At 36.7% G+C, this 24,340-nt stretch overlaps 1 protein-coding gene across 13 annotated transcripts in view; it reads right to left on the minus strand.

Annotated features, from left to right (window-relative positions):
* Positions 1 to 24,340, minus strand: part of PRDM2 (PR/SET domain 2) — a 197,856-nt gene that overhangs the window by 44,144 nt on the left and 129,372 nt on the right. For 12 of the 13 annotated variants that reach the window (XR_466508.3, XM_007491750.3, XM_016422196.2 and 9 more), the window contains one exon: positions 16,454 to 20,921. Coding sequence is in view for 12 of the 13 variants with exons in the window: in XM_007491750.3 (XP_007491812.2) it covers positions 16,454 to 20,921 (4,468 nt within the window). In the remaining variant the exon portion in view is untranslated. Of the gene's footprint in view, positions 1 to 9,244; positions 12,781 to 16,453; positions 20,922 to 24,340 lie in introns of those variants that run through there. The other variant, XM_007491751.3, reaches the window with a different exon arrangement.

Below are 24,340 nucleotides of genomic sequence, written 5' to 3' on the forward strand. Positions count from 1 at the left end.
ATATATATATATATATATATATATATATATATATATATATATATATATATATATATATATATATATATATATATATGTAGCCCTAGTCTCTCCTGAGCTGAGCTCATTCTGTATCACAAATCAAATTATTCAGCCAATAAATATGTATTCTGCATTAATTTTTCTTAGGCATCATGCTAAGTGCTCAGGACACCAAGATAGATAAAAATCTAATCCTTGCTCTCCAGGACCTCAGAGTCTGATGGGAGAGACATGTAAACTACTTATAAACAAGCCATATACGGGATAAATTAGAAATAGTCAAAGAAGGGAAAGCACTAGAATAAAAGGAGCCTGGTAAAGGTTTCCAGGAGGTCAATTGAGGTTTAAAGCTAGGGGAGTCAAGGTAGAGATGAGAAGAGAGCAACCCAAATATGAGGTACATATTTAATGTTAGAAATAAGAGGGATCCAGGGGGAAGCTGGGTAGCCCAGTGGATTGAGAGTCAGGCCTAGAGATGGGAGGTCCTAGGTTCAAATCTGGCCTCAGACACTTCCCAATTGTCTGACCCTGGGCAAGTCACTTCACACCCATTGCCTACCCTTACCACTCTTCTGCCTTGGAGCCAATACACAGTATTGACTCCAAGATGGAAAGTGAGGGATTAAAAAAAAAGAAATTAAAAAAAAAAGAAAAAGAAATTAAGAGGGATCCACTAGAGATTGAGATAGGAGGGAGGGGAATGGTGACATAGTCCAATCTCATATTTAGGAAGATTGCTTTGGCAGCTCAATGAAGGTTGGATTGATGGCAGATGGACCAACCAGCAGCCTGGTGTGAGGTGATGAGGGCTAGGGTCAAGGTAGTGGAGAAAAGGGGCATATGTAACAGAGTACCACTTCCAATTAAACATTTCACTTTGTTCCATTCATATCTCAAACTCAAAATGTCCAAAATAAAGAATCTTTACCATTCTCCAAATCAGCCCTCTTTGGAACTTTCCAAATTTGTGAAGATCCACATCATTCTTAAAAGATCTCAAGTTTGCAACCTTGGCATTATTTTATTTCTTCCCTCCCCTTCATCCATATTTCCAATCAATTGCCAAAGACATTTTTTTTCTACACCTACAACATCCATCCTATTTCTCTGTAGTCACATACTTTCATCTTCCATTTCTCATCACATCTAAATTATTCAATAGCTTCCCAATTGGCCCATCTGAAGTCGCTCCCAAATTGCAATCAAATCTTCACATAGCTACAAAAGTGACTTTAAGTGCTAGTCTAGCCAGTCATTCTCCTAATCCCCACTGGTTTCCCATTTTAGGATAAAATACAAATATCAGTATGGCTTTTAACCTGGCACCAACCCTACCTATCTAATCCTATCATATAGTAATCAATTTCTTGAACTCATCAGCCTAGCCAAAAGCTTTTTTGCTATTCCTCACACTCACTATCTACCCTCCCGGGGCTTGGAAGGCTCCCCACCTTACCTCTACCTCATGTCTTCCCATAAAAGGCTGGACAGATGGGTTGGAGAGGAGGTGCTGTCAGTGAAGTGAATATCGTAAGCACTTACTATATTCCAGGTACTATAGCACTAGAGATATAAGTAAGTCTCCTATCTGATGAAGTGTACATTCTAATGGAGCAGGTGGAGAGAGTATGTAAATAATTATGTACATACAAGATATATACAGAGCAGACAGAATTTTGAGAGGGAAGGACACTAGCCTCTCAGAGAACCAGGAGCTAAAGTCTAATTCACTCTAAGGCTTCAAAGAAGCCAAGGAAACTGAGGATAAGTGAGGGAAAAGTGCATTCTAGATATTAAGAAGAGTCAGTGAAATAGCAGATGGAGTGTCATTTGTGAGAAAATACAAGTAGTTGCAGGTGGCTGGGTCGTAAAATGCTTGGAGGGGAATAAAATATAAGAATATTGTAAGATAAAGACAGAATCAGGTTATAAAGAGTATTAAATGTCCAACAAGAGTTTTAATCCTAGAGGTAAGAGGGAATCATTGGAGTTTGTGGAATGGGGTAATGACACAGTCAGACCAGTGCTAAAGGAAGATCCCTGACGTTTGTGTGATGGATGGATTTGAGGGGGAAAGACTTTGGGAAGCCAGTAGTTAGAAGGCAATCACGATAGTCCAGGCAGGAGGCAATGAAGAATATATTTGAGATATGAAGGTGAAAGCCACAAGATCTGGCGATATTCAAACTATGTGGTGAGAAGATGGTGGTCCAGGGAAGTTTGGAAGAGGGAAGGGAGTGGATAAAAGATGAACTTTGGAAATGGTGAGTTTGGGATGCCCAGTTCAGGATGTCTAAGAGGCAACTGTATTGCATAACTCAGAAGAGAGCTCTGGAAATCATCTACACAGATAATTGAACCCATGGGAGCTGAAAAGATCACCAAGACAGACAGAGGGCTCTAAGAGTATGGAGGGAGGGGAGCCCTCAGGAGACCTACAATGGACAGGAAAGGGAGAAGGAAACTGAGAAGGGGTCAGGCAGACAGGAGGAAAACAGGGGAAGTGCAGTGTCATGAAAACCTAGAGATTATCCAAAAGATGATCAACTGCGTCAAATGCAGAGATCAAAAAGGATGAAGACTGTAAAAGGTTATTAGATTTGGCGATTGAATGATCATTGTTAACTTTGGAAAGCAGCTTCAGATGAACAATGAGGTCTGAAGTTAGATTGCACAGGGTTTAAAAGTGAGGAGGAAGCAGAGGCTGAGTTTAGATAGGTTTTTCAAGTTCATCTAAGAAGAGGAGAGATGTATCATTGGCAGGAATGATGGGATCAAGTGGGAGGGGGGTTGTTTTTGAAAGAATGAGTAAGACATTGGCATATCTGGAGAAAGCAAAGTGTGAGTGAAAATAAGTGAGCGGGGGATGATGGTGGGTACAATTTGCTGAAGAAATCAAAAGGAAATAGGATTAAGAGTACATACAGATGTGTTGGCACTGGCAAGAGAGGTTGTAAGGCTCTAAATCTGAATGTGAAATGGAGAAGGGGAAACTTGGTAAAGGCCCTCAAATTTTTTCAATGAAGAATAGGTGAGGTGTAGTGCAGTACTGAATTGATGCACATGCCAGTGGTTCATGGGATATTCATTGGTCACACATGCTCTGTGGAATATGCAATGATCCAATCTTCCACTTCTTTTACAAAATCACAGCAAGCACCACCTTTCTGTAGAACTCTAACCTGACTATTCTAGCTGCTAGAGTTCTGCCTTCCTTAACTATTCTGTGCATCTACAATACCTAGGACATACTTAAATGCTTATTGAATATATGTAGGCAGTAGGTCTTACAGTTTACATGCTATGATTTCATGGAATGGGATTCATGACTGGAAAACGGCTCAGGAAGGTCCTTGCTCAAAAGTGACAGGAAAGGTAAGGGAGGTGAGAGCAAGGAAATCTGGAAGTATATATCATGAAGAGGGATCAAAAGAGAGAAAAGTGGATTTGGGCTCACAATATAGGGCCAACCAAATCCCTGACTAGAGATGGAGTATATCTCACAAAGGCCAATGATTTATATAAATATCCTGTAAATGTAATCAAATAGTCTTTGAACTAAAAAAAGCTAGAGGGAGAATAATTATAAGAATACCATGACATAATTATTATAATTAATCTCAAAGGAATGAGGAAGAGGGAAAATTATATATGTGCAAACTTAAATACCAAAGAAAAATCACAGGATAAAATAACTAATAGCTATTTTAGCTACCATTTTATAATTTGAAAAGAATTTTACATATATCTCATGTCATTCTCACAACTACTTATAATATTATTCCCATTTTACAGATGAGGAAATGGAAGCACAGATTGCTATCTTCTCTCACAGGTCACATATTAAGTGTCTGAAGTAGCATTCAAAGTTAAGTCTGGCTTGGTTTAGTGGACACAGTACTAGGCCTGGAGTCAGGTTAGATAGACCTTAGTTCAAATCTGCCCTCAGTTGTCATTTAACCTATTTGCCTTAGTTTCAACTATAAAATGGGGATAAATAATAGTCCCTACCTTGCAGGGTTACTGTGAGGACCAAATAAGTTATTTGTAAGACACTTAGCACAAGGCTATATAAATGATTATTCCCTTTCCCTGATTTAGTCCAGAATTCTATTCACCAAGTTACTCTGTCCTCAAATGTCTATATACAAATGCCCAGAGTTTAGATATCATTGAAATGTTGTTGGATGAAAACAATGACTGAGACTCTGAATGAATGGCCATATTCAGGCAGTCAGTCAACAAGCATTTATTTATGAAGTACTATGTTCCAAGCACTGTTACGTGTTGAGGATACAAAGAAAGCAAAAACAAATCCTGCCCTCAAGGAGCTCATGGTCTAATGGGAAAAACAATATAGCCAAATAACTACTATGAGGTAGATGGAATATAATCTTGGAAGGAAGAGAATAATATTTAAAGACCTCAGGATATTTCCTGCAAAAGCTATGATTTTAATTGAGACTTCCAGAAAATTGAAGAGCCAGAGGTGAGAACAACATTTCAGACATGAAGGTGAGGGAAAATGTAGTCAGGAGATGAAAAATCTTGTGAGGAACAAGCCAGATCAGTGTCACAGAATCATAAGTATATGAAGGGGAATACAGTACACCAGAAAGGTGGGAAGGAGCTAGGTTATGAAATCTTTAAAATCCAGGGGATTTTATATTTGATCCTAAGTGTAATATTCAAAGAAACCAGAAGGGCAAAAGGGAAGGGGGGGAGGCAAAATGGGATAGCATATGTTTAAAATGTACACATTTTAAGGATCTAGAAAGCTGAAAGGGGTAACTTTACAGAGTAAAAGAAGAGAGGTCAATAGGGAAATAAAAGTGATTGCTATTGGAGTACACTATCTACACTCCACCCAGCCTAAGGTAAAGTTTGGAAAACAAATCGCAAGCCTGGAAAAGAGGCATGATAGAGTTGTGCTAAGGGACTTCAATTAGCTAGACATCCATTAGATGTCTCTTTGCCAAAGTTTGAGAAGCTAAACTTTTTTTTTTACTTCATCCTTTAAAAGTAGGACCAAGAAAGGCAATTCTATTCTGGATTTCAATAGTAGGATGGTACCAATTTCTGGGATGGAAATGATTGGAACTCTGAGGAGAAAAAAAATCACTCCATCTTTTTTTTGTGATAAAAGAAGTCTGAGAAAAGTACCACATTCACCCTATATTTGGGGAAAGCAGATTTCAAAGGGTTCAGAAGAAAAAGAGATAAGATCCTTAGACTTAAAAGTGCTTCTGGGGAAGTCAGTCAAGAAATTTGAGACAATTTCAATAAGGGAAAATAGAATTTGTCTAAAAAGACCAATGTGTGTGTAACCAAACTTGAACACACACACACACAAGATAGAAGTGAAGACAGCAGTTCAGTGAACTGAGAGCCAAGCCTAGATGCAGAGGGTCCTAGGTTCAAATCTGGTCTCAGACACTTCCTAGCTGTTTGACCTTGGGCAAGTCACTTAACTTCCATTGTCTACCCTTACCTTCTATTTTATAATCAATACCATGTATTGGTCCCAAGGCAGAAAAGTGGTAAGGGCTAGGCAATGGGGGTCAAGTGAGTTGCCCAGGGTTATCTAACCAATTAGTGTCTGAGGCCAGATTTAAACTCAGAACCTCCTGTTTTAAGGCCTGGCTCTCAATCCATTGAGCCACCTCCATACACTCAGAAAGTGGTCCCCCCCCCCTCAAGTTAAATAATAAAAAATGAGGAAGAGAAGGTAGAAGTTGTGTACAGCACTTGAATTTTAGTAGTGTGACATAATCCTGCAAACATGTCAAGAATGCTAAATCTGGAGCTAAATGTGACAAAAAAAAAAAACTTTTTAAAAGCTATACTAGGAGAAAAGGATAGAAGAAAAAACGGTCTTTGCTAAGGATGGAGAGAAAAATAACTGACAAGAGGATAAGCAGAGCTGCTGCTCAATTTCCTACTGGGTTTTCTTTCTGAGACAAAAAATAATAATATACATTAATAATGATGAAACAAAACTCAATTATTAAACACATATTATGTGCCAACCACTGTACTAAAGGGGATATGAAGACTTTTAAGGAGAACACAAACTAATGGGGTAGATACCATGCAAAGAACTATGTATAAAGACAAATACACAGGTTTACATATGTATGTATATATGTAGTTTCAAAGTGAAAAAAACTGGAAAAGTGAATTTTTTTTTTTAATAAACATCTTCTATCTTAAAACTGATACCGAGTATTGCTTCCAAGGAAAAAGAACAATAAGGGCTAGGTTTCCAAGGAAGAACAATAAGGGCTAGGCTAGGTGATTTGCCCAGGGACACAGTAGGAACTGAGACCAAATCTGAACCTAGGACTTTCTATCTCCAGGTCTTGCATACTATCCAATGAGCCATCTAGCTCTCCCTGGGAAAGGCTTCTTGCAGAAGGTAAGAATTTTTGCTGAGACTTGAAGGAAGCAATGAGACAGAGATAAGGAGGGAAGGATTTTCAGGACTGACAAACCAGTGAACATGTCCAGTCAGGAGATGGAACATGAGGAACAGTAATAAGGTCAAGGTCACTGGATCAATGTGGAAGGCAGTACGGCAGAAGAAGTCTGTAAATTTAGGAAAGGGCTAGGTGAATTTTACATTTGATCCTAGAGGTATTACAGAGTTGTTCAAGTACTGAATTTGGGGAGCAAGGGAGCTGATAAGAGGGTTATTTGTCCTTTAGGAAGAACAATTTGATAGCTGGGTAGACTAGAGTAGGGAGAGACTTGAGGCAGAAAGAAAAAAAAAGTCTACTGCAATAATATATATGAGAAGAAATAAAGGCTAGCACCAAACTGGAAGCAGTGTCAAAGAGAAGGCAGAGTAAAGAAGATTTTATAAAGTTAGAAAAACAGGCTGTGGCAATATTGAATATTGGGGAGAGGGAGCAGTCAGCTGAGGATGGAATTTCCATTTTGAATCTGGGTGTCTAAAAGGATGGTGGTATCCTCAACAGTAATAGGAAAGTGAAGAAGAAAGGGCTTGGAGGTAGGAGAGTAAGGAGAAGATAATGCATTCCAAAGTAAGTAAAGAGATGGTGAGAGAATCTAGCTGCCCTTGATGAATGAACCGTAACCAAATGAACTACAACCTAGGTTCTTGAATTTGGAAAAGAGACTGATGAGCCATCATCAAGGATATCTGAAGCGTCATAAAAAATGAAAGATGTGCCACAGACTGGAGAACAAATGTCTTAATTTTTAAAACAAGGAAAAAGAGCACAAACTATGACCTGTATAAAACTTTAATTTCTTGGAAAATTATGTAATAGATGAATCAAGAGAACGTAGGCAAACATTTATAAAAAGAAGCAGCAATTTACAAGAAACTAGCATGGATTCATGAATGAAGCACGCCAAAAAATATAACTTATTTTAAAAACAAGATTACTAAACTAGTAGATGAAGAAAATACTGTCAATTTTATACCTCAATCTTATCTACTAAACTTTGGATAATGGATTACATGCTACTTCTGTGAAGACAGATAACATAACCAAAACGACGTTAGAGTTGGCTAGATGGTCAAACTCAAGTAGTTGCCAATGGTTCAATGTCAATATGGCAGGTCTCCACTGCAGATGAGCTTTGCTCTGAACTACTTAATATTTTAATCAGTGACTTGAAAAAAAGGTATAACAGATGGGCTCAAGCTGTTATACACCTAAATGTAGACAAATTAGAGCACTGAGCTGAAACTAGGAAGATGAAATTCAATAGGGTTAAGTCCTACACTTTGGTATGGGAAAAATCACCTTTAGGGGGCAGCTGAATGGTTCAGTTGATTGAGAGCCAGGCCTAGAGATGGGAGGCCCTGGGTTCAAATTTGGCCTCAGACACTTCCTAGCTGTGTGACTATGAGCAAGTCACTTAACCCCCATTGCCTGGCCTTTTACCACTCTTCTGCCTTGGAATCAATACACAGTACTGATTCCAAGACAGGAGGTAAGGGTTTAAAAAATGTATCACCTTTACAAATGACTGGGGTAGGGAATGGGGGTGTGTGTCATTTTCTGGGGAAAAAATGAGTTTTAATGGCTTACAGACTCAATGTGAGTTAGCGATGTGATATATAAAGGAAAAAATGCTAATACATTTTTGGTCTACATAAGTAGGGTTTTAGATAAGGAGAAAGAAAATAATTCCTTTGTATTCTAATCTCATGAAAGCTTACTGGTAAATTATTTGGTACTAGTCCCTATCTAAGTCAATGACATAAACTACTTATCTATATCCAGAGAGAAGATTCAGAACAGAATAGATGTGTTTAAAGTTTTTGAAAACCTGTCTGGCCCCAGAGGTCAGAACTAAAAACAATGGATGGGAGTCATAAAAGTGGCAAATTTAGGTTCTACGTCAGGAAGAAAAAACCTCCCCAGGATTAGTTTTTCAAAAATGGATTACTGCTTAAAGAGGTGGTGAGTTGTCTCTGACAAGACTCCAAGCAGAGGTCAAATGGCCAGACCTGAGATATGTTATAATAGAAATTCTCTTCACCTATAGGTTGGAATGGTCAACAAGGACCCTTCCACCTCTCAAATTCTGTGACATTTTTGGACAGAATCAACTAAATATTTTTGTACTAAGGCATAGATGTCACCTGCCTCAAAGCTACATAAAGGATCATTTTTTCTGTTCCATTCTAAGCAACCCAGAGCCAGGACTGATCTCATTGTATCTTCCTGGGTTTTGTATATGTGCATGGGATTGAGGGGCACTGTGTTAGTTAAAAATTAACTATATAATTCCAAGATAAAATTTTGGATATTCAAGAAATTATTCTGAAATGCTAGTATCACAAAGTATCAATTAATAACTAGGAAGGATTAGGAGACAGTCAGCACAAGGCAAGGATGAACATATATCTGAGAAGTGATGGTGTCAAAGAGAAAAGAGATCATAAGCAGCTGACTCTTGACAACCTGACAGGATAAATATGGCCAAATGAGGGAAAATGGAACCTCTATTAACAGCATTATTTAAATCATTTTCACTTCATCCTCCGGTTTCCTGAACACATTTGACTTATTTTGCTTTCTCTCTTCCCTACTGTTCCTATTCCACCTTAAAGGTGGTCCATATTTGATACAATAGTCCCATAAGTAGCAGAATTATATTTAAATACATGAATAAAATATCAGTCATTAAGTATGCTGTTATTTTAGCAAAAAAAAATTTAATGCATGTATGACATCTACAATTTATTATTAACTGGCATTTTAATAGTGCTTTATAGTTTGCAAAACATTTTACATACATGAATTCATTTGATCCTCACAACAACCCTGTGAGGTAGGTACTATCCAGGTATTATCCCTATTTACATATCAAAGAACTGAGGCTGAGAATTGAAGTTACTTGTCCATGGTCACATAGCTAGGAGGTATCAGAAGTGAGATTCAAATCCTAGCCTCTCATTTCCAAGTCCAATACTCATTCCGCTATGCTTCAAATATCATCTTTATGAAGGTTTAAAACCCTCGCCTGTTCCTTTTTTAAAGTTACAAAAACAAAACCACAAAACTTAATTTTAAAAAAAGGTTAACCACTAGTTTGGAAAATACAACCAAGCAATATTTGATTGAATCTATAGCTCATTTTGCTTGAAAGCAATTTTTAAACATTCAAATTAGAACAAGTATAATTAGAGATGAATTTATAATGAAACACAAATTAACACTTTAAATTAGCAACAGGGACATGCTCCTTCCATTAGTTTTCACTCCTTCAGATATTTAAGCCTAAAGAGATTCAAACCAACCACATCAGTTAATGATTCTTACTGTTGAAAAGATATCCAATTATTTCAATAAATGGTAGTGCTTTCCCTTTGTCAAAGTTTTTTTTTTTCAGCAAAAAATCAGTTCCAGGATATTAAAGAGCACTCCAGTGACACATTTAACTTGGATAGAGAAATAATATTCAGGAGCTTCAAATGAGATGTCCTGGCACAATAAACTACAGTAATTTTGGCTTCAGGTAAAGCATGTCTTGAATATTAGAAAACTACAAAGAGGTCAATATGGAGAAGGGCTTAAAGGGAGTAAATGGAAGAATATTCTGACATACACTACATTGTTATGTTGAATGTGGAGTCTGCAGGTTTAGATTGAATGGCATTCCAGGGCAAATTTCATAATGGGCAAGTTAACTCCAAAGTTGATCTAAGTAAAAAACATCTGTGCCCCAACAATTAGTCAAATCTAGATATAAAATTCTTTTATAGTGTACAATCAAAATAAATGTATTAAAAGCATATCAAAGATCATAGAACTGTAATGGATCTCTTAGCCAGTTCTATGGAATGAGAAGTCAAGCAGATGAAAAAGTAAACAGTCTGTTTTTGAATATGCTAAGTAAACTTCAGTGAAACAGATAAACTGTTAATACTAGGTATTATATCCACTAGGCAAAAATCAGGCTATACAGCACAGAATGGTTATACCATTATTTTCTGCCTCAGCAGTGATAAGCTTTTAAAGCAGGTAAATATAGCCATTTAAAACATTAAACATGTTACAATTGTTCCTTGTTTCATGGTATGAGATTCACATAATTTAAAATGACATCAACTTTTTTAAAGGTAGAATATCAATATGAACAAAACAGAGCAATATTTAAAACAAGTGCCATGTGTATGAAATTCACTTCAAATCTTTCAGACTTTCAGAGTCCACAAAGTCCTCACTAGCAATAGCGCTATACATATTGCATGTCACCATTTGGTACAGTCTCAATACATACTTAGCTCAATGCCACAGAAAAGCAACAAAAGAGTGATTTTTTTTTTGTTTTTGGTTTGCTTTATTGCACTGCTCTTACTGAACAATGCAAGCTTTCAAAAGTCTTCCATGTACCTTCATTGGGAGTGGGGGTGGAGAGGAGCCAGTCTAGATTTCTGTACAAAACGAAAGCCTTTCACAAGTGCTTAGAAAGTTTACTTTATTGGTTACAATTATATAAAATGTATCATCAGAGCCCATCTAGCTGGTCATTTAAGGAGTTTGCAAGAGCATCAAAAGATCTTTTTATCAATCTGACAGGTTCACAAAATTTATTTCATTTTGGGGATGAGGAGATAGCAAACACCACTCTGGTTTTCTACCTGTACTTAAGATTTGTCAATAGTACAATGGTTAAAAGCAAAGGGACAACCTCATTTGTACATCAAATGGTAAATTTTAATGTTTGCATTAGAATAGTCTTTAGATCACTCTTCAACAAGAAACAGTAATGTAACTAACAGCAAACTTCAAATACAGGAACACTCTCCAGATTAACAACTCAAAATAAAACAAAAAATTAATGTAAAATGTAAATCACATATAATACAATTGAAGTGTCCAAAACAATTTAAATAATTTTAAATATTTTATTTTTTAAACTGCTACAAATGCTTTATACAATATTTCAACATAAAGTCCCCATAACAGAAATGTAACAAAATGGGAATGATAGTGAAAGAGTTAAAGTGGCACAAATTCACCAAACAAGTATTAAACTACAAATTTTAAGAGGTAGATTACTTTTAAAAGTCAAAACAAATAGGGTATGTGAATGAAACTAGCCATTTCCACCAACTCAGTCATTGACCCTGAAAAGGGCATAGAAATGCATGGTAAAATATTTTCCAACAGTAAGGAGACCAATTTGTTACTTTTAATCTCAATAAGAGAGTGAAGTGTAAGACCTGGTACAGTAAACTCATTTAATATTTATGTGTAGAGGCATACATTTATACAGACCTGCTCTCTTTTATCCTGTGCATTAATAAAATGCTACACAGCATTCAATAATATTATAGTTATAAATTAGTGCCAGGTAATAATCTATAGAGGACAGTTCCATTTGGATATATAAACAGGAAATTAGAAATGCATAAGAAGAGTCTAAATCCAACCTGGTTTCCTCAAAGTTATGCTGGCAATCCACATTTGATAAGAAAGAAAGGAAGGAAGAAAGGAAGGAAGGAAGGAAGAGGAAGGAAGAGGAAGGAAGAGGAAGGAAGAGGAAGGAAGGAAGGAAGGAAGGAAGGAAGGAAGGAAGGAAGGAAGGAAGGAAGGAAGGAAGGAAGGAAGGAAGGAAGGAAGGAAGGAAGGAAGGAAGGAAGGAAGGAAGGAAGGAAGGAAGGAAGGAAGGAAGGAAGGAAGGAAGGAAGGAAGGAAGGAAGGGAGGGAGGGAAAAAGAAAAGAAATGGGGTAGGGAGAATTCTGACAACTTAAATTCCTCTCCTTCTACTAATTCATTTAAAAGAAGGCATCAAGAGACAATGTGACCAAAATACTTTAAAATGAGTGCATCAGAATTTGTCATCCCTGAATCTACAAGAAGCTATTGATAAAACAGGGAACTTGCTTTGCAAGAATAAATTCAAATTGTCTTTCTCTGTGCCATTCACCAAAAGCAAGGCAACACTAAAATCTGAGTTATCAGTCCAGTGATGACACATTCAGTTCGCCTCAGCCCATTTTTACAGTACCCTTTTCTCTTTGTATCTGAATCATCTTGTAGCCCAGCATGCATCAGACGCCATGGAAGAAACATATGCCTGAACTAACAACATTAGCACAAAGCCTGCAGGCAATCAGGGTTGGATTTAAGATTTTTTGAGTCAGCTTCAACCGGTCTTGAAAGCTTGATGGATTTCATATCCATTGTCGTAGTGCTTATCCTAAGTTGAGCATGCAATAGCTTTACTTTGTCAATTAAGATTTGTTTTGTTTTTACAGGAGGTTCCTAGAAAATAAGAAAACTGAAGATAAATGACAAAATAACATAACCTGTTTATGAACTGAACATGCTTAAAAAGAAAAAGGTGAGTAGACCATTAAGACAAACAGTATTAAGACAGTGATGTAAATGAGCCTGAAGGATTATTTAGGAATTAAAACTTCCAGTCAAAAGAAGACATGGTTAAAGGAAGGTACAAACTAAAAGAAGTTGGCAAAGAATTGCTTGTTATTTCAGCAGACTTTAATGGAAAATTCTATTTCTCCTTGCATCAAGTTAATGTTAATAGAAAACCCAATATTTTACATTTTCTTCAAATACAAGATCTCCAATTAATCAAGAGGATGCAAGTCTATGTAAAAAAAAAAATAAAAGCTATTCTAACACTATTCCCAGATCTGTTTATTTCACAAATATTTTAAAGTATATATGGAATGAAGATGGAAGGAGGAGATGGAAAATGCACTTCTTTACTATGAATATTCACTTGGCTATCCTCCATGTATTGGAAATTAATCTTGAGCTACAGACTCAACTAGTTAGAATGTTAAGGAAAGGACCTAACACCTAGCTATGGAAATAACATTAAAAACAAAGAGTTCATTATACTAAACAAGAAATATAAGTAGAGAGAAAGCCAAAGATTGGTGATACATAGTTTCCTTTGCTCCTTTGTTGTATGAAATTTCCTTGGCCCAATTTTTTTTTTTAAAGAAAAAAAAAACAAACAAACCCTGATTGGTCTGTTGGCTTATGAACTTAAGTAAATAATGTAAGTTAGATTCTGCTGAGCCACTCAAGATGCTAAATGAAAAGTCTGAGTGCTTAAGATGGTCATCAAACAAAAAAAAAACTGAAAAAATGCAAGTGTCTGGGCAGATGGTGGGGAGGGTGTCACTATAAACTGGTCCTTAAACAGAAAATTATGTATAAGAACAATGCAAAATCACTGGTTACTATACCTTTTTAAAAAGAGAAAGATATGCTGTTCTTTGATGGTATCTGAGTATGAATCTCAGACAAGGAAAATGAATATTACTAAAATATTATAGTGACAAAAAGATAACTTCATGCTATACAATGGCTGTCTTTTATCAATTCAAAATTTTCATTAGAAAAACATTTTAGAAGCTGAAAAGTAAAGGAAATAATTTTTTGGTTGGTTTGTTTTAGGAGGAAATTCTTTAAAACCTTCCAATTCATTTCAAACAAATATTTACCTGGGCAATAAAATCAAAGGCTGCTGTCATACTTAAAGAAACTGACTCAGGAAACCAATGTTTGGAATTGCCATTCAGCAGAGTTTAGAAAGAGAAATGTGACCCCTGCACACTACTGCTAGTATGTTCTCTCTGTCTTTCCTCTTTCCTTTCCTCCCATCTTCCCTACCTCTCTCTTTCTTCCCATAACACTCCCTCTCACTTTTAACAATTAAATCTCCATTTCCTTATAAACGTGTTTTGTTTTAAAATCCTTACCTTGCATCTTGGAATCAATACTATATATATTGGTTCCAAGGCAGAAGAGTAGTAAGGGCTCGGCAATGGGAGTTAAGTAACTTGCCCAGGGTCACATAGCTAGGAAGTGCCCAAGGCCAGATTTGAGCCTAGGATCCCCCATCTCTAGGACTAGCTGCCCCCTAAACATTGTTTTTTTTTTCTTCAGAGAAGATTTGACACTATTTATGTTCAGCTAATAGGCCCTCAACACCTAAGATGAGAGTGTTTACGGTTCACTCATCTTGCAGTCAGCTAATACAATTACATATGTGACCCAGGAAGAGAAAATGATCTAATACCTGTTAAGTAGAGAACTATATCCAATATTTTAATTTCATTATCTAAATGCCTAAGTCTTTTTGCATGCCAAATTTTAATCCAACAATATAACATTCTCTCAATAAATCACTAAGAATAAATAAAGTCAGTCACAGCCAAAGAAGTAATTCTGTATGTATTTTGATAGGACCTTTTGGACCATTAAATAAATATTCTAGGATTATTCAAAATGGTTTTTACATAAATTCCAATGAAGGCTGTACTTTATTAAGGGACCCTCTCCAAAGAGCTATGTGAGGCATGTACTGGAGGTATTTTAAAGAATTGATTACATGAGAGTGCATGAACTCTTGACGTCTGTACCTGTTCCTAATCATGAATATATGCAGAAAAAAAAATACAACAGAACCTGTGCCTAAGGAATCTCCTGAAGAGGTGACTTCACCTCAAAAAAGATGCACCCTCTACTTGCCCTTTTATAGTTACCAGTTTAAATTACTGACAAAATACCTCATGTCTATGAATTTATAAGATTATGTATGTATATATGTGATAGGTATAATATACATATATGCACATAAACATATATAAGTAGGTCATGGCTCAAGAACAAGGATAGGTTAATATTTCCAAAGAACAACCAACCAACACATTCATGAATGGGGTTTGGGGCTGGCTACCTCTCAACTGTTGAAGGGAACTATTTAAATAATCTCTATCCTAATGATTCTTAATCTGTTGTAAGCCATGGTATAGCATAAAAACCTACCAAGGCACAACTATATTGTTTGAATAAATGTACAGTGATGCATAATGAAACTTTATGTTCCAATGTTGGCTATGGTATTCAACCACAATCCCCAATTCACTTAATACTCCCAGACAGAGCAGAACAAAATTCTGGAACCATAGGTTAGGCAGCATCATTTCAAAAGGCAAAACTTAAAAAAAAAAATCATTCTGCACAGATCTGGGCATTATGTCTGGTACTGAGTATATGAATGAATAATCTCATGGAATTACTTTGTACACATTACTCACAATAGCAAGAATCCCAAGAATGTTTGTCAACTCTAGATTATTTCCCCCAAGTTAAGAACATCATAAAGGTGAAGAATCTAATGAGGCAAAATTATTTATGACAATAATTTTGACAATAATTTTGCCTTTCATCATAACTCTTTAGTACAGAAAATGAAAAATATAGTACTAAAATCAGTTCACATATTCCAATTTAGAGACAGGGAAACCAGGATCCTTAAATTGATTTGTGGACTATTTAAAAACTTTTTTATATAAGGCTTAAAAGGTTCTCAGGGTTCCTGTATTGCTGTTCCTAATTCTCATAGCCTATCTTACACTAATCTTGCCTCCCTGCCATAAAAGTGGCACTACTTATCATTTGGTTGTTATACAAATGCAGAAGAAATGTGCAGCACATTCAAAGGAAAATATTGGCATTTTACCAATATGGAAAATACTTCTAATGATAAATGATGAGCAATAAACCTGCTCCTGATAAATGATGACAAGCAAATAAACTGCTGTTACCAAAAGCCAGCATGCTCAACAATGTCAGGAATTGTGTTTAAAGGGTGTACGAGAAGAAACAACTTTAAATCACAAATTATAAAGAATATTTTAATTCCATTTCCTTTTTTAGTACACTACTAGTATTTTTCCTAGTTTTCCAACTCTACTTACAACCAACTATTTTCTGTAAATGATGCTATTTTTGTAATTCTTTGGGGATGAAATAAAGCTTGGCCAATCAAACAATCAACGCACCGACAGTCTCCTTCAAGTTTTGCAATAATCATCGTCTTTAAGTGCTTAAGCCATACAATTTAAAGAATATTAACAAAAATGGGGGATTTTCCTCCACTAAGAGAATGGCTTACCTGAAGTCCTTAATCTCCTGCTTTGTACTGCTCTCTTCTCTCTTGCTTTCAGTTAGGTCTGCAGAGGCTGCCAGCTGCAAGCTTCGTGTGATGGGCCCTCCACTCCTTTCTCTAGATTTAACACTGAATCTGTCTGATTTTTTCTTGCTTACTAAAGCAGGTTTGCTCTGTAAAGCAGCTTTACTTTTTTGTACTCTCACATGTAGGTTCCGGGATGCTTTGCTGGAGAGATGAGCAGAATGGTTCTTGGCTACTGCTTTTGTTTTCTTCCCATCTGTATGAGACATTTTGGCCATTCTTACAGGACTGGAGTTCCTAAGAGAAGAGGAGCTTGATTTTTTGGACTTCACTGAAGGTACAAATTTGACCTTCTGTTTAGCTCTAAAGGGTGGAGAGGGCAATGGATTTGGGGTGGGCCCTGAGCTGCGTGCTCTTGTCTTACCCAAGTGGGTTTGCATGCTTTGCATTTTTATCTCAGCATCAGCTGTCCGTCTTCGTTGGTTGCTACTTTTCTCGCTATTTGCAGGTGATGAGATCCCACCTTTCTTAGATGAATGAGAAGCACTTCTTTTGGTGGAAGGAGAAATTGGCTTTTTAGGGCAGCTGTAAGCTGCATGCTTATTCAGGCTACCAATGTAAGTGAATTCGCGATCACAGTAGGGGCAAATGTGTGAGTGAGAATCTGAATCACTATTTTTTAAGTCTGCCTTTTGCTTGGCAGATTTATTTTTCTGTAGAATTGCTTTATGAACTAACTGATTTTTCTTCTTCAGTGCACTTAGTTTGAGTTTGTTAGAGGACATTTTGCTGAGTTCAACACTGAAATTTAATCTTTTTGGTTGCCCCATCCGTCTAAAAGCATTTTTCCCAGAGTTATCTATGACCACCACACCATTTTTAGGTTGTACAGTCTGTTTCAGTGGTACTGGATTTTTCTTGGGTGTATACCTCTTTTTGTCACTAGCTGAAGCACATGCCAAAATATGTTTGTGTAATTCAGGCATATTATCAACACCTTTCCCACATTTGGTGCAGCGGATAGCAGTAGTAAAAGTCTGTGGGATATTGTGAGTGGTAAAATTTGTGGCTGTAACCCCAATGCCCATAGGGTTTCGATGATGATATTGAAATGGGGGTGGTTTAAAGCTTGGGTAGTGCTGATTGAGGCCCAGTCGAACATCTGGATCTTTTGATTTTACTCCAGAAGCCATTATTTTTATGGTAGTATAAAGCTCTTCTGAAGAATCATTTACTTCTTCTTCGTCCTCCTCCTCTTTAGAAACTTCTAAAGGATATGCTGGTAGACTCTGAACATGGTCTGCCTTGGCCTTAGTGGGGTCTGTAAAATTTTGGGGTCTGAGGGTGCCACTTTCAAACTCATGGTGTGTGCATTCCCTATCTGGATGAAGATCTCGCTGGTGTTGCTGTAAATTGCACAAAAAGGCAAATTCTTTTTTACAGACTGAACACACAAATATATTCCCAACTCCATGAAGCAAAAAACGATGTTCTGACAAGTCTGTTTTGTCCCTAAACAGTTGCACACAGAATTCACATTTGAAGGGCCATTCTTCGGCATGAATAGTTAAATGTTTGGTTAGGTCTTTAATAGAAAGAAAAGGTGATTCACAAACATTACAAATAAAGTTTTTATTGAATGTTTCCTGAATAATATCCTGTTCATCTGATGTCTGTGGATCATCACTTGGTTTCTGATCCTCATTCTCTGTGTCTTCTTGTTTGAAAGATATAGGTAGAGGTGCTTCCAAATTATCACCAGATGAAATGACAGATGAAACCACTGAGAGGGGCGGTGGTGATGGGGAAGAGGAAGAAGAGGAAGATGAGAATGAAGAGGAAGAAGAAGAGGAGGATGAAGAGGAGGACGAAGAGGAAGAGGAAGAAGAGGAAGAGGACGAAGAGGACGAAGAAGATGAAGAGGAGGAGGAAGAGGAAAGTATGGGTGGCCCAGGTGAAGCCACAGAGTTTAGAGGCTCAACAGAAGGAACAGGAGATGCTGATGGAGACACTGTAGGTGAAAGAATAGGAAGTGGTGACTGTGTAGTGGTATTAGAAAGTGGTGATGGACATGGAGGAGGAGAAATACTGGAAGATGAGGCTGGAAGTGGTAAAGGAAGAGTTGGAAGGAGAGGTGGGGGAGGTGTAGCAACAGTTAATATAGGAGGGCAAGGTGGAGGAGAAGAGGGATTTGTTGGGATAAGGAGAGGAGGCAGCTGACCAGAAGACACTGAAGTCTGTGGAAGAGGCAATGGAGAAGTGCAAGGAGAAGAATGAGCAACTGGAGCAGATAAACTGGAATCTGGGTCAAGATCAGGTTCTGGCTGGGGATCTAATGATTTACAAGGACTTGGGCTCCTATTTCCATCTGGAGTCTTTTCCAAGGCTAAATCTATGCCATTGTATTCATTGAGAAGAACCTTCTGTAACATGCAAGTTGTTGGTTTCTTCTTTTTTATGCCACTACAGGTAGGTTGCACTGAATTGTTCTCTTTGTATTCTTTGATATCCATGTCACCACAGGATTTTTTATTCACACTAAGATCTAATACAGATTCCCAAGGGACTTGAGCTTTCCCTGTAAGCTCAGACTTCTGCTTTATACCACTGGATAAATCCAAAGGCTGCTGGTTACATACATTACCAAAAGTGGTGCTAGCTGTCCAGTCTTTAGACATTTTGTAATCATCAAAGCATGAAGGGCTCACAGCATCTCTCTCTTCCCTTCCAGATAAACTCCAGGAAGGTGAACTGCTGTGGCTCTCTAGTTTGGGTATTTTAGAACTAACAGCTGGATCATTCCATACTGCTTTACTCTCACTCTGTTTTCCAAAATCTCGAAGAGCAGGGCTGTGCTGTGGAGAACTAGGAGGAGAACTGGTTCTTCGCTTGAATCTACTTGATGATACAGGCAAAATAGAAGAAGATGATGATACAGATGAACCTAATTTAGGGGTATCTGTTGTAGATATAACTGGTGCTAGCTTGTTACTATCTTGAGTCTGAAGAAGTTGTTTGAGTTTTGAAGACAAAAAGACACTTTTCTCTTTATGATATGGAACAGTCTCTGTAGTGGATATGTTAAGAGGTAAGTTCAAGGAACAGGATGGCGTTATAGGTTCCGAATCAGTTTCTGCCTTTATTTTAGGTAAAAAAGGTGGACTAGTGGTTCTTCGCTTCTTTGATTCACTGTTTGTGCTACTCGAAGAGTCCTTGGGAGGATCCTCTGCTACATGTACTTGAGTAGTCTTTATACTCTGAGTAATTTCCACTGTAACAGGAGTAAGCAAACAATTTAGGCCATACAAGTCTGTAGGATTAGACTCCATTTCAATCACATCACAATTACTAGTGCTGCTATTAGACTGAATCTTCCCATCAATATAATAATTTAAATTTTCAGAGATATTGCTGGAAATATCCATAATATAGACATCATCTGATTCTCCTTCTTCTTCTAGCTCTGTGCTTGCTATGTATACATTCTGGGTCGGCTGGGTCTGCTCTGGTGGAAGTTGTGGTTCTTCAAGTAAGAATCCTTTTCTCCTTACTCCTTTAGGAATCAGATGACGTTCGTGAACCCTGCGTTGATGCCTCCGCATGTTTGTATGGGTTCCAAAAACCTTTTTACAGTATTTGCATGGATGCAGTTCTTTAAGGTCTCCATTCTCTTCTGCAACAGAAGAAACTGCAATTTCTTGAGAAACTCTTTCTGAATCCACAATCATGCAATCTTGTAAAAGACTGGAAGCATTTGATTCATCTTTAAGATTTGTATCATCTCCACATACTGCACTGTCTACAAGGTCATCAGGCTGGGGTAGTGTTAAGATTGGTTTCCTTTTTGGCCCTGCTTCATGACGTCTCTCATGCCTTCTCCTGTTAATCTGGGTACCAAAAGCTTTCCCACAGTACCTGCATTTGAAAGCATGATTGATAGTAGATATATGGATATGCATGTGACGTTCAAGTCCTTGTTTGGTTGTAAACTTCCTTTCACAATGCTGACAAGGAAACATGAATGTTTCAAATACATCCCCATTGGAGTCTCCCTTTGTTTTAGGAATTCTGGCAGCTGGCATTACTTCAAGAGAGCCATCTGGATTTTCTTCTGTGATATTTGGTTCTTCTGATGTTCCTTGCTTTCCTTCACACTCTATTTCTGGCTCTCTCTCAGAACTTTCATTTGGTATATTAGCATCTTCTTCTCCTTCCTCTTCTTCATCCTCCTCTTCGTCATCCTCCTCCTCCCCCTCCTCTTCCTCCAAGTCATCTGATCCACAATTTACTACTTCAGGTGTCCCTTGTGGCAGTGTTTGAGGCTCAGAGACAGGAGGAGGGATTATTAATTTGGGAAGTGCATCCTGATTTACCATCTCCTGAATAACAGCTGTCTGTTCTAGAGAGAGCACTGCTGAAGCTGAAGGCTTCTCTTCTTCCTCTTTAGGCCCTAGAAAGATTAAGGAAAAGTAGAAATGAAAAAGAAATAAGATAAGTAAGCCATTTGGAAATAATGTCATATTATTCTAAATAGTCTTCTTGTAATTTAAAGGCCATGGCCAATAAAATGCAACTCCCTTAGTGTTCTACTATATAACTCATTGAGCTGCTTAACAACTATTCCACATTAATGTATCACTTAAAAATTTACAAACATTTTCTTCTCAAAATCCATTCTAGAGATGAGAAAATTGAAGCCCTGAGTAGTTGTGATGTTCCCCAATCACACAGCTTCTAAATTGCAAAATTCATATTAAAGACCATATCTTGAGTTTTTTTCTTACTACTCTTCAGTGAATATCTATGTACAAAGCTTAGTGGATGAGAGGTAGCTGACATAGCAAATTAATCTGGGAAAGAACTGTCAGATACATAAAAGGAGAAACCAGAATGAAAACCATGGGAAGTGAGAGTATCCAGAAAGATGGTCACTAATGCTAAAAAATCTGCAAAGAGTAATGATTGAGAGAAAAGTCATTACATTTAACAACTATAAAATCATGAGAGGAAGTGAGAGGTTAGGAACTAAATACAAAAAGTATAATTTTTTTTTTATGAGAAAAGATTTAAGAGCTTAAGGAGATGTCAGAGTCAAGTGAATGAGTGATTTTTTTAAAAGTGAAGGAGACTGGGACATTTTAGTAGAGCATTGGAAGAAGAGTAGAGAGAAAATTAGAATCAAAGGGACAAGCTTACCAAGAGCATAAATAGGAGTCTGGCCTTGGCAAGAAGGAATACTTCATTTTTAGAGATTGGAATAAAGACAAGATGGGGGGAAGGGTGAGGTAGTGTTAAAAAAGGGTTTTAAGGTGTGAAGTGAGGAAGAAAAAGCAAGTTACTAACAGATGGCATCAATTTATTCAGTCAAGTAGGTGGAAAGGGACTCTGCTGGAAAAGAGGGAAGGGGCAGCTGAGGAGAGAAGTGGGATCCCCCTCCCACCTTGCCATAGTTCATTTTCTTTTGAGAAGAGTTAGTATGGTTTGTGTGGCCTGTGTAAAACCTTTTGTCCAATGTTTTCTGAGCAACACTTTTATGACCAGGACTTTTTTCTATTCAAGTAGGAAAAGAATTAGTGAGAATGTCTGTACCTTGCAATAAAGAAGCTACATGGACACTAAATACTGGCAGCTTGATGCTGTTATGAAATTTTTTTTGTCCTTTGTATTTACATAATTTAAAGTTATTAGAAGATGAAATTAGCAAAAAAATATAATAAAATACAGATAATATTACATTTTAAACCTAAATCAATTTATAGTCTGCAGAGATCCTTATGTACAGGTAACACCTCTTTCCTCCATTTCCACTTGAATTTGACACCACTGGGTTACATCATCTTACCAACAAGTACTTCTTTGTAAGAAAGTATAATACTAAAAATGTATTCAAATAACCAAGTAGGTAAATGTAATTGTAAATGTATTATAAATGAGAATAACCGAGGGACAGCCCACCTATCACACTTATATCTATGAAAAATAAAACTAGGGCCCATTGAGAAGATATGAAATATAATTTAGTACTGGAAGGTACTACTGATCTCATGTTACAGAGAAGGAAACTAAGGTCCAATTACCTAAAATCTCACAGGTAATATGTTGGCAGAACCAAAATTCAGGTATTAGATATTTTGGAAGCTATACCAATAAAAGGAACACAAATAAGGATAAGCCAAAAGATCTATTAAATCACTGCATCTGAGTATTCAAAACCATAGCATGGTATTCACTACTATAAACAAACAAGAGTCTATAAAATTCTGAACAGATGTGGTTCCTATCATCTATTTTGGCCCTTTGCTTTTCATAGCATTTATATTTTTACTGAACAAGTAGGAAAAACTAGCCTTTTTCTTACTCAACATTGTGTAGAAATGTCATTTTGTTTATTAAAATGGAAGAAATACCAGAAAGTAGAAATATGCTAAATCATCTAAAGGGATATATAATTAGATAACACAAATACACAGACATACAAGGATAGTCCCATATAGATACAATTCTCTTAATTTAATAATACTTGGATAGTTTTGTTTTCCAAGAAAAGATAAAGGACTCCCTCATAATCTAAAATCACATGGCATATAGTATGCAGAGAAAATACAATAGCTAGTTAGAAATTAGGATTTTGGGGAAGGCAACACTGCATTTAAAAGAATATTGAACTTTAAAATCAGAAGATTAGTTTCAAGTTCCAGTTGCCATTTATTTGTGTTACCTACAACTTACCTCAGTTTTCAAATCTATAAAGAGAAGACAGTATATTCTGGCCAACATCCTATATAGGATATTTAGTATTAACCCAGGCATGCCATGGTGATGATGTTGGGTCTTATGGAAGTTCCTTTTAAAAACTAGAAAAGCTTACAAGTCTGGCAAGAGAGACTTTCTGTAATCCAAGAACAAGTCTAGCTCAATCAGAGAGGCTCCACAGCAGAAAACAAACCATGATAAGCAATGACATTTTTAAGGTCCAGAAATTTATGAAAAGATAAAATTACTGATCTTTTGAAATGGAAAAATTTGTCACAAAATGAATACTAAAGCCAGTGATTTCTCTATCTATCAATATATATCTATTATATGATGAGAGAGAGAGAGAGAGAGAGAGAGAGAGAGAGAGAGAGAGAGAGAGAGAGCGCTCAGTAAAAACCAAAGATGAGACTAGTTAGCAAGAACTGGGTCTTTTAATCCATTAGCCCATATTTCCCTAGAAATTATGAAACCTACTACTATACCTTTATATATTCTAAAAAACTGTACTTTTAGTCTAAGAAGATAAGAAAACATTTTTTCAGCCTCTAGTTTTAATTCAAGTGACTCCAAAATTATGTTTAATTTACATTTTTGTCACTGCCTCTCTGAACCTGATTTCATTAGCAAGGATTTCCCAATTATTCAACTAAACTTTAAAAAACTATAAGTTCATAATTTTCCCCTACATAGGACAAGATTTATTTTCTTCTCCCATCTGGATTTTTGGTCTCTTGTGTCACTCCATAGGACAAAAAGTCATGAGAAATAACTAGCTTTGAATTAATATCAGACATCTTTCCAAATACACTGGTAAGTCTAACTTACCAACAATTTCTTTATCTCTCATGCTTAGACCCTTTATTCTTCCTCAGCTTTTACTATGCAAATTTGAAGAAGGTGCTCTATAAACCAGTTTCTTCAATACTGGGACCGTGTCTTCTCAAAGTTATTATTTTAACATAAATAATATATAAATATACAGTATTATTACTGAGGTATCTGCACATATCATCAGCCAAAAGTTTGACTGAAAATGAATTTATGTTACAGAAAATAAAAAAAAGTTTGACAAAAGCAACTAGGGGGTACCATCTGTGTCATGTAGGGAGTATC

The sequence above is a fragment of the Monodelphis domestica genome, chromosome 4, assembly GCF_027887165.1.
Source record: "Monodelphis domestica isolate mMonDom1 chromosome 4, mMonDom1.pri, whole genome shotgun sequence".
Lineage (NCBI taxonomy): Eukaryota > Metazoa > Chordata > Mammalia > Didelphimorphia > Didelphidae > Monodelphis > Monodelphis domestica.